General features: G+C 36.2%; 1 protein-coding gene across 2 annotated transcripts in view; it reads left to right on the forward strand.

Annotated features, from left to right (window-relative positions):
- TTC6 (tetratricopeptide repeat domain 6) overlaps positions 1–19,571 on the forward strand; it is a 222,465-nt gene that overhangs the window by 101,586 nt on the left and 101,308 nt on the right. For both annotated transcript variants that reach the window (XM_059181956.1, XM_059181957.1), the window contains 2 exons: positions 1,037–1,231; positions 15,256–15,397. In XM_059181956.1, the coding sequence (XP_059037939.1) occupies positions 1,037–1,231; positions 15,256–15,397 (337 nt within the window). The remainder of the gene's footprint in view (positions 1–1,036; positions 1,232–15,255; positions 15,398–19,571) is intronic.

Genomic DNA, 19,571 nt, shown 5'->3' on the forward strand with positions numbered 1-19,571 from the left:
TGTGATTAATGTAAGAGTATAACTTTATTTATTTTTAAAAACATTTTAAAAGAGATAGCAGCACACAAGCAGGGATGTTGGTGGTCAGAGGGAGAGGGAGAAGCAGGCTCCCCATTGAGCAGGGAACCCGATGCGGTGCTTGATCCCAGGACCCTGGGATCATGACCTGAGCCGAAGGCAGATGCTTAACCTACTGGTGTAGTTATAGTAGGGAGGCGGAGATGGAATCATACTGGATAGGGTCCACTTCCACCTCAGGGGTCATTAACAGGCAGTACTACGAAAAAAAAAATTGGATTATAGCCAGCAGCATTGTATGTAGATCCTAGTAGTTACCAATTTTATTGACCTCTCCAAAATAAGCCTGCTCTAAAATGATAATAATATCTCCCATATAATAAGTTCCTTGTGGGAGTTAATGAGAATGTATAAAATAGCCTAGTACAGATCAGTAGTAGTAGTACATGGTAGGTGTTCTACACATATTTGTTGATTGGATGGTGAGTGACAATGGGAATTAAGAAAGATTTTCATGTCTTGTCTACTTTGGAAAGGCAGGAGAGAGGCAAATTCTAGCAGAGTGGGAAGGAAGATGCTGTGTAAACTTTAGAGACCTGCGTTCCATTGATGTTAGTTAATGGATAATATGCTACATTGTTCTATTTCTTCAGGGACATTAACATTTGAGCAGAGTGGCAAAGACATAATGCATGATGGTTGGATATGGTATCCCCAACTGAGTTACAGAAATCAGCAGAAGAGGTTTGGGGTGAGGTAACAATGAGTTTGCTTTTTGACCTGTTGTTTCTGAGCTATCTGTAGGTCACATAGATTGAGATCTTCAGCAGAAAGCTGGATATATAACTTTGAAGATCTGGTCAATGGTGGTATTAAATTTGTTATAAACCAGTATTATAGTTTTAAATCTTATACAATTAGACACCCTCTTTAGAGCCTAAATTGTTAACATCAACGTATTTTATATTGAAAAGACCGCAAATGATCAAAGAAGTCCACTTTCTTTTCTTCGTTGCAGAATTCTGCAAGACTACCACTTTCCAACCCTTCATGATCTGTGCACCACTGTCCCAGCCCAGGAGCTGCCTGTTAACTTGCACTTGGCTTCTCGAGTGTACCATACAGCTGACAAGAAAGGTCACAATACTTTGCTTACGATATTAGGAACCTCTTTCTTAGATAATCACTTAACAGATGAAGAGCGAAGAGACAGGTAAGAGTTCCTCTGGTAATTTTCTTTTTTTTTTTTTAAGATTTTATTTATTTATTTGACAGAGAGAAATCACAAGTAGATGGAGAGGCAGGCAGAGAGAGAGAGAGGGAAGCAGGCTCTCTGCTGAGCAGAGAGCCCGATGCGGGACTCAATCCCAGGACTCTGAGATCATGACCTGAGCCGAAGGCAGCGGCTTAACCCACTGAGCCACCCAGGCGCCCCTGGTAATTTTCTTTTAAACCAGATTTAAACTGTCAAAGAAATCCTGTCTTTGAGGTTGAGATTTTGAAGACTCAATTCTGTTTTTAGACACTAGAGAGGAGCAGTTTTTGTCCTTTTCCATTCCTTCCCAGTACATACACAGTCTAGGACAACATCTTCATTTCCTGCTATTAACAGCATGAACCATGGCTTATTTGGTAACTTTAGTTTAGTGGTGTCTAGTGTCACCAAAGAGTGTCACATACATTAGCGTATTTGTTCTTTGTAATAATTCTGTGGAGTAGAGATGTGAAAATTGAGGTTCATAAAAATCAAGCCACATTGTTAGGCTTATACAATTAAGAAAATCACAGATTTGAGATTCCAAGTCAGTCTTGTAGATTTCACACCTCCTTTGGGCATACTGAGTCCAGGGATCATGTATAAAATTCATTTTAGAAAATTCATTTTATACATGCCTCTGGTTTCTTCCATTTCTCTTCATGTCTCATTCCTCTTTGGCATCTGAGCATTCTTTACTGGAGAGTCTGTAATTTATAGCATCCTCAAAAGAGAGGAGGAAAGGGAATGGAGGTCCCATTTATTTAGCAGAAACTATAATCCTAGCACTGTGTAGTGTGCTTTGCATCTTTTCTTTTTAAATCCTCAACTACAAGAAGTCATAATTTCCATTTTAGTCTTGAAGACGCTTAGGCTCCATAATATTGGGTTGCTTGCCCAAGTTCTCACCTTGGATAGTGATAAAAATTCAGATGTGTCTGACACAGTGTTTCCTCAAACTTCTTTTCACCGTCACCCCTTTAAGGAAGGCTTTTAAAAGGCTTTTCCTCCTAATTGCCCTTCCCCATTAAATTTTAATATCCTGGATATACGTTGTATCTCTTTATGGTGCTGTATCTATTTACACATACATATATACATATACATAAGTGTATGTATACATATACATATATGTGTGTGTGTTCATATATATGCCATATACATAAAGAAGAGTAAGCTCTCATCACCCTCCTCCTCAGGCACCAACTTTCAGCCCTTTGGGGGTGAAATCACCTGCTCATTGAGAATGTATATTCATAAGTCTCCTGTCTTTCAGAAGAGCTGATAGGAATCCTGAAACATTATCTATGATACATTTGAAAATATTGAGAATATTGAATATTTAGTTAGATTTAAATAGAAACATTTTAAGTATTACGTTTCAAGTATTTCATTAAAACATGACAGTATTATAAAAGACCACTTTTAATTACATGAACTGTCACAGAATTATAAGTAACTTGCCCATTCTTTTTATGGTATATGCTGAGCTCATTTTCTCAAACTTTACTTTTAGTAAAAACTGTAACACTTGACTGCATTCTTTCAGGATTTGAAATCATCCAATTTCCCTGCATTTAGTAACCACAATGAAATTCAATTTGAATTCCTAAAAGAGGGTCATTCTCATGTTTATTTTCTGTTTAGGCAAAAATATTTTTCACGGATTTATTTGCTATTCATAATCTTATACACCTAAGTCTCTTAGTTTTGATTTATAAGGTGAGTGTTCTGAAATTTTTGAAATAAATTGTATGTAAAGAATTTTGGAAATTTCAAAACTTCCTGCTTCTCTGGTAGAAAGTAACAGTTCCATATGACATTTTAGGAATATCTTTTAAAAGCTAAAGCTGAGAGTGGAAAATAAAGATATAAACATAATCTAGTAATCATGAAACTACCATTTTGAGTAATTTCCATTAGCACTGTAAGCTAAGCAACATTCTGAAGAGTTATAGCTTCTGTTAGTCATGCAAAGTGTTAAAAATACTGGTTTCCTTCCAATTCTAAAATTCTTTTTCTTCAAGTAGATCATTCTTTTTCCAAGAGAGTCAATAAATGTTCTATTTGATGATGATAATTCTTGGCAATTTGTTCCTAAGTACCAAATAAGAAGTTAATTTAAGTATTGAATATTTAATTCTCTGGCATCCATCTCTTGAGGATTACCTTGCTAAACATAGCTTAACCTTTTCAAAATATATCTGTCTGCTGAGCCTACAAGTTCAGAGAAATGTATGATTTTTTTTCTGCACTAATAAGTGTTCTCAAGAAAGGTAATTGTAAACACAAAATGAATACCCTTTCATTTGGTGGTTTTTGTTTTTTCTGTAAGATGAACAGTTACAATGTTTGTGCTTGTATATTTTAATGCTCTCCTAATTCTGCATATAGTAATTGTTATTTGTAGCAAACACCAAGGATATTTTGGACTAGCATTGGTACATACTTAAGTTTATTTAAAATAACAATAACAATATATTGTTCAAACTTACATTTAACCTGCTAGATAGCAATTTTGATGAGAACCATAAAAATGTTTCATATTGATTATAATTTTGCTTTTAAATTTTTTGTATTCCAAGGAGAAGTTTATAGTTGTTTAGCATTAGCATGGAATTTGAGATTTAGGGTTTTAAAATAAGGTAAATCATTAAAAGTGTTTAAACACTTAGATTAAGCTCACATTTTGGTGAATATTCTTCTGACATCTTTTGGATGTGTAGGTGTTTAACCCATGTATGCATTCTATAGATGGATTTTTCACCCAAGATTATGTGTGAACATTTAAATATTTTCATATTATTCACTAATTTAACCAAGCTTCAGTGTAAGAACACCTCAAATGTGGAATAATTTATTAAGCGTTTGCTCTGAAGTTTTTGATGCATATTACCAGACTTCTCTCCAGAAAAATTATATGGACTTACACTGCTTTCAATAATTTATGATGCTCTTCATTTCCTTTCACTCTTATCAGACAACAAATTGTCAATCTTCTTGATTTTTTCCTAATCTGATGAGGAAACATATCTTTTTATTATTATATTTTTATTGATTTCTAGTGAGGGTGAGCACATTTTTAGATGTCTTTGGCTATTTTTCTCCTTTTGAGAATTATCAATTCATGTTCTCTTGTGTCATCATTCATTTCTTCCTTATTGATTTATAAATGATCTTGTTTAAAAATATTTTATTTATTTGACAGACAGAGATCACAAGTAGGCAGAGAGGCAGGCAGAGAGAGAGAGGGGGAAGCAGGCTCTCCACTGAGCAACGAGCCCAATGTGGGGCTCCATCCCAGGATCCTGAAATCATGACCTGAGCCGAAGGCAGAGGCTTAACCCACTGAGCCATCCCGGTGCTCCTAAGTGATCTTTTATATAAAAGATTTTAACCATTTTTCTTAGATAGTAGACTTTTCCTTTTAATTTGTTGTTTGCTTTTTTCTAGTTTTGTTTATGGTGTTTTATGCTATCCAGAGGCCTTAATTTTTATGTAGTAAAAACTATAGTAATCATTCTCCATGTGTCCTGGTCTTGGTATCGTTTTTAGAAAGGGCTTTTCTACACTTAAATTTAAATGTATTTTCTCATATTTTCTTCTAGTAATTTCATAGCTTTCCTTGATCCATCTGTAATTAATTTGATAGATAAGCATTATTTTTTCCCAAGTGACTAGTCAGTTGCTTATCATTTATTCAATAAATCCTCTTTCCTCACTAATTTGAAATGCCAACTTCTCATACCTTAAATTCCACTGTGTTACTTAGTCTATTTATGGACTTACGTTCTATTTTACTGACTTCTCTATGTAAAATTGCTTGTGTATTTTGTTGATCCACCAACAATAAAGAGAGAGCTGGCAAAAAATGCTGTCTTACAAACATTGGCTGACCTTCTCAAGTCAGGTTCACCTTATAGCCAGCTTCCTCGCGGTAAGCCGTGCTTAGGCTAGAGATCCCAGACCTAACACTCCACTTGGCTTCAAATTACAAGAGAAATTCTTAGTCACATTTTGAAAAAAATGTGGACAGACTGTTACTTCTAAACATTAAAACAGTGGCAACTGCAGCAATTGGAAAACCAAAGGCTAACTGTCAGAATTTAATGTTTAGTTTCATTTATTATTTTGTTACAAAGTAATAATAAAAACAACACTTTAGCAAATATGCAAGAAAAGGCAAAACCCCTCAATTATTCAAAATATTACCATCAAGAAATAGTATTGTTTACATTCTTAAATATATGATTCCAGAATTTTCTGTATGCAAATAAATAACATAGAACAGAACTGGGATAATGCTATGTACCTAATGTTTTGTAACCTGATTTCTTAAACTGTGTTGTAATTATCTTTTCATGTCAAGGAAAACAGATCTGAATAATCACTTAAATCAATCAGCAAATATTTTTTATGTACCTACTGTGTGACAGGCGTAGAGTTAGGCACTAGGGAAACATCTGCTAACATAATCCCTGCCCTCAGGGAATGTGGAGATTAGCAGAAAGGAACAGTGGTAATTTACTTATCAGAAATGTAACCATTAGTATGCAGATATGCAGGGTGCTGTGGAAACTTGGAAGATTTCCTGATTATCTCCAGAGGTTTGAGGAAATGTTACTTATATTGCAACCTGAAGAGTGAATCAACATCACTAGGGAACTTATTAGAAATGCAGATGATTGGAATGCATATTGAAGCTTTGTTTTGTTTTTTAAATTTTATTTATTTAACAGAGAGAGAGAGAGATCACAAGTAGGCAGAGAGACAGGCAGAGTGGGGGGGGGGGGGAAAGCAGGCTCCCTGCTGTGCAGAGAGCCTGATGCGGGACTCGATCCCAGGACCCCGAGATCATGACCTGAGCTGAAGGCAGAGGCTTCACCCACTGAGCCACCCAGGCGTCCCAAATGCATATTGAAGTTTGAGAGTCCCTGCAGTGGACAGTTGGAGCTCTTGTAAGAACTGGAAAGAAGTCTAACATTGGAGAATAGGAGCAGTGGTGCAATGGAGCTGAGGGGAGGCATGAATAAGATCATGTAAGATTTCACAGATACCCTGTATGTGTGTGTGAGGGCATGTATATGGAGCCTTGAGAGAAAAATTCTTATTCACAGTGTATGGGAAGGCATTGATAGAGTCTTTTTGAGGAAGAAAGACATCATCAGATTTGCTGTAAGACACACAGTTCTCAACTTTTTAGTAGCATTTTGCGCAGTTGCATTAACTTTGCCTTAAAACATTTTAATCTCTTGACTGTTGGAACTGTACTCTTTTATGGTTCTCTTTCTGTCTTCCTGACTATGTCTTCTCAAGTCTTTCTTGCTGATGTCTCCTCATCTCTTGACTTCAAAACACTGGACTACTCAAATATACTGGGATCTCTTTTCTCCCCTACTTCCAAGGTGTGATCATGGCTGTAAATACCATCTATATGCTGATGCTGTCATTTACTAAAGTACATGCAAAAGGATGTTCATTTTTGTTACAGTAATTAAAAACTGGAAACTACTTGGGTGTTTTATCAATGGAAAATTTTTTTATGACACATTCAATGATGGGATGCATTGTAAACTTGATTAAGAATAAGGTAGTGCTCTGTATTCTGAAAGGAGATAGAACTAAATATATAGGAGGTAGAACTAAATATATAAACAGATATATGATTGTATACAAATTTTTGTGTGTGTGGAAGGAAGAGACTGTTAACTGTGGTCCTTTTGTTTTCATTATAGATTGTACACTAATTCCATTAAAAATAATACATTTGTATTTTTTGTGTGCTTTATATGGTATATGTTTGCCCTTAGATTTTTAACCTTTGTTTCGTTGTGTCCCTTGTAGATTGCTTAGACTAGAATTTTTTTAAGCCAATCAAAATTTTTCTTATAATGGGTTGGATCACCCCTTTTTCATTTAATAATTGTTATTTTAGATATATTTGATATTATTCTTGTCATCTTACTTTATATTCTTTTCTTGCTCTTTCTTATAATCTAGCATGTTAGCCAATATTTGTACATGTGTTTTTTTTGTTTGTATCATTATCTAATATCTACCATTATGAGATAGAAATCTGAAGCCAGCCTGTTTTTATTTTATTTGCAAGTAATCTATTTCCTCACCACTCCTCCTAGATGCTTCTAGGACTTTAAATTTTGCCTTAAATAATGTCACTAGCACATGTTTGGGAGTGGATTGCTTTTTAATTAAATTTTCCTGATACACAAAAACGCTTTAATTTACTACCATCCAGAGATAGTACTGTTTACATTCTTAAATATATGATTCCAGGCTTCTTCAGTTTAGGACTTTTTCTATTTCATTTTCAGTAGTACTTCCATTCTATTTATCTAATGACTTTCTTCAGGTATATAAATTAGCTATATGTTGGACCTTTATTATCTATCCTTTACATTTATCATTATTTTGCTTACATTCATGTCTCAAACCTTTGTTCCAAATCAATTGTTTCATTTTCTGTGGTATAAATTTTAAAAATTTCTTCTAACTACCATTTTATTTATTTTTGTATTTATTTAAAGATTTTATCTACTTAGTTGAGACAAAGAGATATAGTGAGTAAGAGAGAGAGAGAGCACGCCTGGGTGGCTCAGTTGGCTGAGCAGTGATTTTTGATTTTGACTTAGGTCATGATCTCTGTGTGGTGGGGTTGAGCCCTGAGTCAGGCCTCCCCCACCTCAGTGGGGTGTCTGTTTCTCTCCCCCTCCCTTGCTCACATGCTCTCCCTCTCTCAAATAATAAATCTTAAAAAAGTACTTTTTGAATTCTATAATAAATTTTTTTCAAAAGAATGTTCTTCATATAACTTTAGGATGGTATATTTCTTTTTTATAAACTTCAGACTGTCTTCATAGAATTTATGTTTGATTTTTGTGTGTACTCACCTTGAATGAAGACAGATCATTTCTAGTTGCCCAAAGTTAATATCAGATAGATTTACCTGGCATTTCTTGATTACTCATCTGGGAGGCATTAGTATACTATGTTTAGATCTTAAGTAGGTGCACCAGAAGATGCAGTTTTATATAATTAATGCAATCATTCAGAATCCTGAAAGGTGTTTGGGATTGGATGGACCAGGTTCTGAGAATTTTGCCTCTACATATTTTTTCTGTGATTGTTAACTATTATACTAGAAGCTGGCCCTTTCCATTGGCTTTTCTATATGGTGAAGATTATTCCAGGATTTTTTTTTCTGTGCATGTACATATATTATATATACATATATTTTACAAAAATGATATTGAAGATGCTGATTTTGCAGTTTATGTTCCTTTGAGGATTCTTGTTTTAAAACTGAAATATAGACACATGAGTAATTATTTTGACTTATTATCTCTACTACTTAATGGTTTATAAATGAACTATATAAAGTATGCTGACATTTCAAAGATTTTATCTGAGTCTTCTAAATATTGTAGTGATATTTGAATATGAAAATAAGATTATTTAATAGGAAATGTGTCGAGATGGATTTGTTATATAATTTAATATTTTTTAAAAGATTTATGTATTTGAGAGAAAGAGAGAAAGTGAATAGTGGAAGAGGCAGAAGGAAAGAGAGACAGAATCCTCAAGCAGATTTCCCACTGAGCACAGGGCCTGACATGGGGCTCCATCCCATAACCTGAGCCGAAATCAAGAATTGGATGCTTAACCAACTGAGCCACCCAGGCACCCCTATATAATTTAGTATTAACAACATCTGCATATAAATGGAAAAAGCCTTTCCATTTCCCAAATGAAGAAAATGCACTTCAGAGATTCGGTGACTACCTCGTGTATATAGGGCTGGTAAAAAAAGCTAAGATTCAGAACTAGAGCTCCCCTATTCTTTTTTTTTTTTTTTTTTAAGATTTTATTTATTTACTTGACAGAGAGAGATCACAAGTAGGCAGAGAGGCAGGCAGAGAGAGAGAGAGGAGGAAGCAGGCTCCCTGCTGAGCAGAGAGCCCGATGCGGGACTCGATTCCAGGACCCTGAGATCACGACCTGAGCTGAAGGCAGCGGCTTAACCCACTGAGCCACCCAGGCACCCAGAGCTTCCTTATTCTAAATGTGGTTTCTATTTTATCCCACTGTTTTGTGAATTTGTGAAGACCCTCTCATTTTTTTTTTCATGCTTCATTTTGAATACTTGTTATCTTGTTTTCAGAACCAATCTTGATATAAGCCAGAAAGAATCTGAGAAGATCTAGTTGGATATGCATATTTTATTTAACCCTGGTGTTCTATAGTTGATTCATTGTGACCCAACATTGGAAGCAGGGCTTCTGCTTATATTAGGGTGGAGGTCCTTACATTGCTTGTTCCTTCTTAACAACTGAAATTCTATTTCTGAGTACTAGGCCAGAGCAGGGGCCCTGCTAACTGTGGAAGACTTTCCTGATATTAATTACTTAATTGCTGAAAGCTTTCACTGAATACTGTCTGGCTTTGTTTTCCCCATTTCCAGTTGACCGCCCCCCAACCCCGCCTTCACTAGAAAGTGCCACGGTCCCAAGCCAGAACTTTCTGATGCCACTTCTAGTGCACTACACCTGTGGTCTGTCATACTACGTTTGGAATATTGTTTTATATCTTCTGGTCTATATTTCCTTACAGCCTGGGTATCTGGACCTGACTTGCCCTCACTATGCCTCATTTCCTGCATTGTCTTCCATTCCACAATGGTTAAGTCTAATCCTGGCCCCACCCCCATCCCTTACTTGGCCTTGTTCCTTGCTGTGTAATCCAGGCAATGACCAAGATATACAAAGCACATAAGACTTAATTCCTGTCTGAAGTCTAGCTGGGGATATGTCACAGAAGCACATGTTTTAGAGCCGTAAGAGATCTTACCCTTCTCCTAGTCTAACTTTCTCATATTTATGGATGAGGAAACAGGGTAAATCTCACACTCCAAATCATGGCTGGTAGCAGAGTTAGAAGTAGAATCAACAGTAACTCCAATTAGACTTCTATTATATCCATTTTTAATAAATAACCCTTATACCTAAGTAAGGCTTAAGCATATTTAAAAAATACAGATTGAGATAATAGAAGTCATTTTATTATGCACTATCAATGTTTGATGATATATTAGATTAATGTATTTTTGATTTTATGTGGAAGTATAAAAACAGGAATTATTTGGACATTTATCTGATCTCATAACTCAGTATGTGAAAGCTGAATTTTTTTTAAAGCAAAGCAATGTCATTCCACCAGATGTCACTGTTTGCATGTAACAATGAAGTTAAACTGATTAAAAATAAATTCCCCCACTTCCCTAATCATATTTTGTAAAAAATGAAAATCTATATAGTTATACTCTTATTCTTCTTTAGATTTATTATTTTATTAAGCTTACATTCCCTGAATTTTTAAAAAAGTTTGTGTTCATTACCTCTACTACAAATTTTGAAGATTAAGAAAATTGTCTGTAATCTTCAAGAAGACAAACTCTTAAAGTCTTTTCTAGAGCTAGGAGTTTGCTTCTCAAGCAATATTCTTTGTAAGTTATTATTTCCTAAATTGTAGATTGTGACTGAATAAGGGGCTGTGAAATCAATTTAGTGGCTTGTTACAAGGACTTGAAAAAACTGTTGTGTTGAATAGAATATTCTATTGCATATAAGTATTATTTTGGCAAAACTTTTATACATGAGCACTCTTAAAATTTCCCCATATACATCTTCTTTGAGTTGTATAAAAACAACTGTGAGCTCTATCCTGTGAAGCCTCTTCCAGGTTTTGTCCCCCAAGAAGCAAGATAAATTCACTAAGGAAGGGATAGCAAAGATATGGTAAGCCTTCTCTGTTAGGGTAGTACCAAGGAGGGTAGAGGGTGTTGCAGGGAGAACCTTTCTGTATGCTTCATCGGATGGAGCTCATGTTCACTTTTATATAACTCATAGAGTATGTATGCAGAGATGTTGAAAGAGTACTCCCAGCTTAGAGCAAATGTTTTCAAAGCTTCTTTGATAACAATCTACAACAAAAAACACACTTTATATCCCTGGCCCATGAGAGACAAGGAAAGAGGTTTAACTCACTCTGAGAGAGGTGGGCATGTTTTCTTCATTCGATACCCTCAATAAAAGCAATAATAATTGTAATAGCTACCACTTCCTGAGCGTGCACTATGTGCAAACTCTCACATGTATTATTTCCAAGCATTAGAAGACCTGAAAGACCTGATCACTGTTGCTATAGATAGATGAAGAAACAGACCTTGGAAGCAAAAGTGACCTATTCCACATAGAACAACAAGAGGCTAAAGTGGGGCTAAAGTGGGGCTAAAATCCTGGTTTCTAGCCTCATTCCAAAAGCTAGCTCTTCTCACTGTATCAATGAATTTTAAGCTTCCCCTTGGAAAAGGACCATCTAGAGTCTATGGTAAGTGTATCAGTTCCTCAGCTCTATTCCCCCTGAATTAGAATCTCTAGAGAAGGAATCTGCGAAGCTATAGATTTGACAAAATCCCACAATATTCTTATGATCAGGCAGTTTTAGGAAAGATTGCAGTACATCAGTGCTTTTCAAACTTCAGTGTACATCAGAATCATCTGCAGGGCTGCTTAAAATAGAGATGACCCGGTCTACCCTGAGATTCTGATTCATTGAGTATGATGGGGGTCAAGAATTTGCATTTTATAGCAAGTTCCTATGTGATGTTAATGAACTGGTTTGGGAACACACTTTGAGAACCATTGCTCTACCTGTGATTCTCAGTTCCCCAGGACAGAGTGTAGGACGGGCTTTGGTTGTGAGACTTTTCTTGATGAGCCAGAATACAATACTTATTCAATATCTACTGCATTTACATCCACAGAAGAAAGAAAATGAGTAAGAATCACTTTTCTCTTCAGACCAGTCTATGTCTACTGTGAAAAAGATACACGGAATCTAAAATGGCATATCAGGGCACCTGGGTGGCTCAGTGGGTTAAAGCCTCTGCCTTCCGCTCAGGTCATGATCCCAGGGCCCTGGGATCGAGCCCTGCATCAGGCTTTCTGCTCAACAGGGAGCCTGCTTCCTCCTCTCTCTGCCTGTTTCTCTACCTAATTGTGATCTCTGTCTGCCAAGTAAATAAAATAAAATCTTTAAAAAAAAGAAGTAGCATATCCTAGAATGAAATATCAGATCAAATGCAGCAGGAAAACTAGGGAAGGAAAGGTGAATTTTGACTGGGTAGGGGGGAATTTATAAAGGTGTGATGAGGGAGTTGTAATCTGAAGGCTACCTTTTCATGATTTTTATAGCCACACTGTTACTGTCATTTGGTTCTCCTGTCTTCCCTGCAGCTCCTTAGTAATCTGGGCACCTTGAGCACCTTTCACATAGTGAATGTAGGTTCAGTCAAGAGTTAGGGAAGGAAAGTGGGATTGGCAAGAAGATGGTGCTCAGACTGTGGAGGACCCTGAATGTGGGGCTCAGGAGCTTGAGTTTATACAATGTGTATAGTCATTAAAGTATTTGGAAAGGGCGTGAATGATGGCAACTCTGGCAGGGAATAGAGCATGGATTGGAGGAGGGAGAGTCTAAGGTAAGGGGCCAGTAAAGATGATACCATAGGACTCAGATGAGAGAAAATGTGATGGGCAGGATAGACACCATGGAAGGAGAAGGAGCAGAATGAGTGATTACTGCTGGACTTGAGGGAAAGGTTGGTTATGAAGAGATTTTCAGCTTGAAATGGTGTTTTCCAAAGGGGGAGAACTCTAGAAAGAATTAAGTTCCTCTCTCTGGAAATAAAGGAGGAAGTAGGGAAAGTCTGGAGAAAAATTTCTAAGTAAATGATTCATCTTTGTCATACCTAAACAGTGGCTAATCTTGTGTAGGCTTTCGGTAGGGTCCTCCATACATGTCTGCCGGAGCTATGCACTCTAAGATGTCCAATGACTTCTTTCACTTCTCTTCCTGTCAACTACTAGGCTTATTTCTTTAGTGCACATTTGGAATGTGACAAGACAATAAGATGGGAATGACTCTTACTGCCTTGTTTTTGGTATAGAGCTTGATAAAAACACAGCAGTGTCTCAAGATGGCTTCTTAAAGTCGCACCTCTCCTTCCTGATCTTGGAAATACTTTACTGATCTTGATGTGTGTTTTCTCTTGGCTCACTATTGCAGCCAATAGTGCAACTTTGCCCTGTTCTTTGTTTTTTTCTGTATGTATCAGTCAGGATTCAGTTTCAGAAAACAGAAATACTTTCAGCTATTTTAAGCAAAAAGGGAGTTAGTAATGAGAATTTGATGCTTATAAAATCAGGGGAAAGATTGGGAAAATGGGCTTTAGGCAGGAGGATTTCCAGAGATGACTCACAAAGCACACTAAACTGGCTGCCAAGGGAGCTGCTCTTTCTAGCATAGTCAGGAAGGTAGTAAATCTGGAAGTCAGTACTGTCAACACACCACCTTAGTTGTGATTCAGGGATATAGTAACCTCTATTGTCACAGCTTTTGACTCTGGAACCACAGTATTTCTGTTTGATATGCTCACTGCCACCTCCCTTCTCCACTACCAAAAGAAGAAAAACAACCTAAAAACAAAGTAATATTAACTGAAACACTGCTACAGTAGAGCTCAATGTTGCCATGACTATTTGCCAATAAAAACATGGGAAATTTCTGCCCTCTAGATTGTTAAGTGAGTGCATTTGGCACCTGGGTGGCTCAGTGGGTTAAGCTGCTGCCTTCTGCTCAGGTCATGATCTCGGGGTCCTGGGATCAAGTCCCGCATGGGGCTCTCTGCTCAGCAGGGAGCCTGCTTCCCTCTATCTCCCTCTCTGCCTGCCTCTCCATCTGCTTGTGATCTCTCTCTGTCAAATAAATAAATAAAATCTTAGAAAAAAAAAAAAAAGACGATCCTAAATCACATCTAAGACACTGGCTGCAGGACAGTTTTACCTCAGTAGCTCAGGAAAGCACATTAGAAGGAGGATAATTTGGGAGTTGAGGGGCAGTCTACTATACTCACCATAATGGCAGTTGAACTTTATCTTCTCTTTGAATTTAAATATTTTGACTAGTTGAGATAGGAGGCTGTTCTCTGTGACTCTACTTTGGCAAACCCTATCTCCACGAGCCTAACTTTGGGTGGGCCTGTTTTTTTAAGAGCTGGTATGACAGGATTTGAGGTTTCAGCATATTATTAAGTTAAGTATAATACTTACTTGCATACTTTAGTCTTCACATTTGATGGCTCATAGTGATTGTCTGTTCATCTAATGGTATATCCAAAAGAAGGAAGGAACATTGGCTCTAAATACTTCCATGTGAAATTGATACAGCCGTAGTCTGTGCAGGCCCATTTTGTACTCATTTTATAGTTCTTTTATAGCAAGTGCAAAAATTAATACAAATTAATAAAAAATTTAATACATAATTAATGTTTTAAAGCAGTTTGTAAGTCAGTCATAAACAACACATTTTGCCTTCAGATTTTCATTTAGCTTATCTCTTTAGCTTAAGACTTTTATTTATAAGTTTTGTATCTCACAGATATCCTAATATACATATGTAGCCTAGAAGGGAAAACTTAATGCTATAGTGTTTTGCTTCATCCTGGCAAGATATGATTCAAGAAGAGAAAACTTTACCATGAGAAGGCAGTTCTGCTTGGGCTGACACTTCACCTCACTCTAAAACATGACACCATTTCCTGTGGGCTTGGAGTGGGAACAGGTTAGTGATCAGAAAGTAGAGACCTTTTTACTTCTTTTGTAATTAGGCTTTCACAGTGTGAATTTATTATTCCAATATAATAAAACCATCCTAAAGGTTACTACTAAAATATATACAGAACCAGAGATAAATTATTTTGAATCATTTCCTATTTCTGATCATCTGACTTCTGCACAATTTCTGCCTAGTATAGACATCACAGGTTAATGTGTTTGTTTCAGCAGAGATATGGAATGAGACTCATCAGTGATCTAAAAAACAAATTTATTGTTTTTATTATATTATAGAATACTGCAAGGAATTCCTGTTGTGGATCACAATCAAGACTATGTTCCAGTCCTCGCACCGCCACCAGTGGTATTACCTCAGCTGACACAAAGAACTAGGCAACTTGCTCCCAAACCATACCTACAACTCTTGGGAGAAGAAGTAAGAACATCCTTTAAATATTACTTCTCTCTACCATACTGTTCTCAAACTTTTTTGTTTCAGGACCCTTTTTATAATCTTAAGAATCACTGAGGATCTCAACAATGATTTATGTGGGTTGTATCTTTTTTTTCTTCTTCAAGATTTTGTTTGTCTATTTGAAAGAGGGAGAGAGAGCATGTGCATGAGTTGGGGGGAGGGGCAGAGGGAGAGGGAGAAGCAGACTCCCCACTGAGCAGGGAGCCTGACATGTGGTCTTGATCCCAGCCCCTGGGACCATGACCCAAGCCAAAGGCAGATGCTCAAGCAACAGAGCCACCCAGGTGCCCCCATAGGAGTTATATCTATTGACATTTACAAATATTGGGAATTAAAACTGAGAAGACACTAAGTGTTTATTTACTAAAAATAACAGTAACAAAATAATATGTTAACATAAAATGTGTTTTTGAGAAAATTAGGGTTTTTTTTACATGTTTTGCAATCACTTTAATATGTGGCTTAGTAGAAGATGGCTGAATTCTCATGTCTGCTTCTGCATTCAATTTTGTGGTAAGTTGTTTTGGTTGAAATATATAATAATAATATTTTTAATATAATTATGGATATTTTCTTTTGATAATATGCCAAAACTTAACATGTAATAGTTTCTTGAAAGTTGTACTTTCAAGAAGTACAAGTCTCGTACTTCTAGGGAAGATGGAGAAAAAGTACTTTTATTGCTCCCTCTTCTGCCCGCTAAGTACAACTAAAAATGCTGGATGTTACAAACATAAAAACTCTTGAAAAGTGGAGAACAAAACACTTTGACACCCAAGAAATGACAGGGCAGTGAGTTAGTTCCTTGTGTTTTCTTTTTTTACTACACATATACTAGACTTGAAGCTGAGAAAGCTATTAATCTGGAAACAAATAAGCAAAGGAAGAAAAGCTCCAACAAAAGTCTGCTCTGGTTAGCCAAAGAGCCAGGAAAGGGCAGCCTAGAAAGACAGAAAAATTTTTAGACTGTAACTGCTCCATTCCAGCTAAATACCACAGAAAAAATTGGCCCCACCCCACCATCAAAAGCCTAGTGGGAAATTGAAACTTTACTCTTGCCAGAAGGTAATGAGGTACTCTTATACCCCTGCCAGGGTGGAATAAAAAAAGATTGAATGTGAATTAATCATCTTAACAGAGGATTAATGAGATTCCACCTCCATATTGTCAGTGCCAACTATATGGGGATCTTGGATTTCTATCCTCAAGTAGTAGTAATGACCACAGCTCTGCTTCCCCACTGTGATAGTATCAGAGGAAGCTTTGTGGAGCATCAGCTAAACAGAAGTTTTAAATAAGATGAAGAGTCAATGACATTTTTCACATGAGTAGAACAAACAGTCCTGAAATATGTATGGAGCCACAAAAGATACTGAATAACCAAAGCAGTCTTGAGAAAAAGAACAAAGCTAGAGGTATCATGCTCCCTGATTTCAAACTATATTATAAATTTCTAGTAATCAAAACAGTATGTTATTGCCATAAAAACTGCCACATAGATCCATGGAACAGAATAGAGATCCAAGAAATAAACCCGTGCATACATTGTCAGTTAATTGATGATAGAGGAATAAAGAATATACAGTGGGGAAAGGACATTCTCTTCAATAAATGGTGTTAAGGAAACTGGACAGTGACATGGAAAAAAAATGCAACTGTACCATTATCTTACACCATCCCAAAAGTTAACTCAAAGTGGATTAAAGATTTGAGTGTAAAACCTGAAACCATAGAACTTCTAGAAGAAAACAGATGGTAAGCTCCTCGACATTGGTCTTGACAATGATTTTTTTGGATTTAACACCAAAAGCAAAGCAACAGAAGCAAAAGTGAACAAGTAGGAGTATATCGAACCAAAAAGCTTCTGCACAGCAAAGGAAACTATCAACAAAATGACGAGGCAACTGGGGTGCCTGGGTGGCACAGTTGGTTAAGCATCTGCCTTTGACTCAGGTCATGATCCCAGGGTCAGGTCATGATCCCAAGGTCCCACTCATGCTTCTCCCTCTCTATCTGTCTCAAATGAATAAATAAAATCTTTAAAAAAGTGAAAAGGCAACCTACTGATTTGGAGAAAGTATTTACAAATCATATATCTGATAAGGTGTTAATATCCAAAATACATAAAGAACTTATGCAACTCAGTAGCAAAAACAAACAAAAAAACACCAAAAAACATGCAAAAAACAAAAAACAATCCAATTAAAAAATGGGAAGATCTAAGTAGAATTTTTCCAGAAAAGATACAGATGGCCAAAGGTTACATGAAAGGATGCTCAACATCAGTAATTGTCAGGGAAATGCAATTGTAACCACAAGGAAATTTCATCTCACACCTGTTAGAATGGCTATCATCAAAAAGATAAGAAATAACAAGTGTTGATGAGGATGTGGAGAATAAGGAATCCTCATGCTCTTTTGATGGGAATGTAAATTGGTAGAGCCACTATGGAAAACAGGTTCCTTAAAAAAGTTAAAAATAGAACTACCACATGATTCAACAATCCCACTTCTGGATATTTGCCCAAAGGAAATGAGAACACTAACTTGAAGGGATATATGCAACCCACTCATGTTCATTGCAACATTATTTACAATAACCAAGATATGGAAACATCTTAAATGTCCATTGATGGATGAATGGATAAAGAAAATGTGACAGCACATACATGCACACACACATGTACACACACACACATGTGCACACACACACACAGAAATATTCAGCCACAAGAAAAGGATGAAATCTTGCCATTTGTTACAACATGGGTGGACCTTGAAGACATTATGCTAAGTGAAATAAGCAATACAGAGAAAGACAAGTGATCTCACTTACATGCAGAATCTAAAAACACCCCCAATGCCCCCCCCCAAAAAAAAAAACCAAGCTCAGAGATATAGAGAACAGAGTGGTGGTTGTCAGAAATGAGGGGCAGGGAGGTGGGAGATATGGTGAAGGGAGTCAAAGGTACAAACTTCTGGTTATAAAAAAGTTGGGGATGTAATGCACAGCATGGAGACTATAGTTAACAATACTACATTGCGTATTTGAAAGTTGCTTAGAGAGTGGATTTCAAAAGTTTCTTTTTACAAGAAAAGAAATTCTGTAACTATATATGGTGATGAATATTTTGTTTGTTTTTATTTTTTAAATTATTTTTATTAACATTGTATTTTATTAACATGTATTATTTGCCCCAGCAGTACCGGAAATGGTGATAAATATTAACTAGTTAATATTAACTAGACTTATTGTGGTGATCATATTGCAACATATAGAAATATCAAATCATTGTATTGAAACCAGTATAATGTTATATGTCAGTTATACTTCAATAGCAAAAATAAACAGAAAGGAAATAGAAAATCTTAGGAAAGAAATAAAAAATATTGGGAAGAAACACAAACATTTTAGGATTAAAAATATAATAACTGATAGACCGGTTCAAAAGTAGAATGGAGGAGATAGGAATCAGTGAACTTGAAGATAGAACAATAGAATTTATCCAGTTTGAACAACAAAGAGAAATAGATTGAAATTTACAGACTTGTGGGGGCAGGTCCCTTAAGGACCTGTGGGCATATATTAAAAGATCTAACATTTGTGTTATTGCATTCCTGTAAAAAGAGAAGAAAAAGAAGAGGTGGTGGTGACTGAAAATGTGTAGGAGAAAAAAATATTTTTTCAAATTTACCAAATTTGGAAAAAGACATATTTAGGAAGCTGAACAAACCCCAAGAAGAAAAAATCTAAATAAATTTGTAGTAAGCCATATAATAGTCAAATTTCTGAGAAATAATGATAGAAAAAAACCTTGAAAGCACCAAGAGAGAAACTATATGTTATCTATAGGAGAAAAACATTTGAGTAGCAGTGCATTCTCATCAGACACTAGGGAGGCCAGAAATTAGTCCTATATCTAGAGAAAATATCCTTTGGGAATGAAGGGGAATAAAGACACTTTCAGATGAAAAGGAAACCAGGACAATTTGTTGCTGGTAGATTTCACTTAAAAGAATGACCAGAGGAAGTTCTCTAAATAGGAAGAAAATAATAAAAAAAAGGAATCTTGGAGTATCTAGACTATCTAGAAGGAACAAAAATAAGTAAAACAAAAATATGATTAAAGCAAAA

This window comes from Mustela lutreola, chromosome 7, assembly GCF_030435805.1.
Source record: "Mustela lutreola isolate mMusLut2 chromosome 7, mMusLut2.pri, whole genome shotgun sequence".
NCBI classification, from domain to species: Eukaryota; Metazoa; Chordata; class Mammalia; order Carnivora; family Mustelidae; genus Mustela; species Mustela lutreola.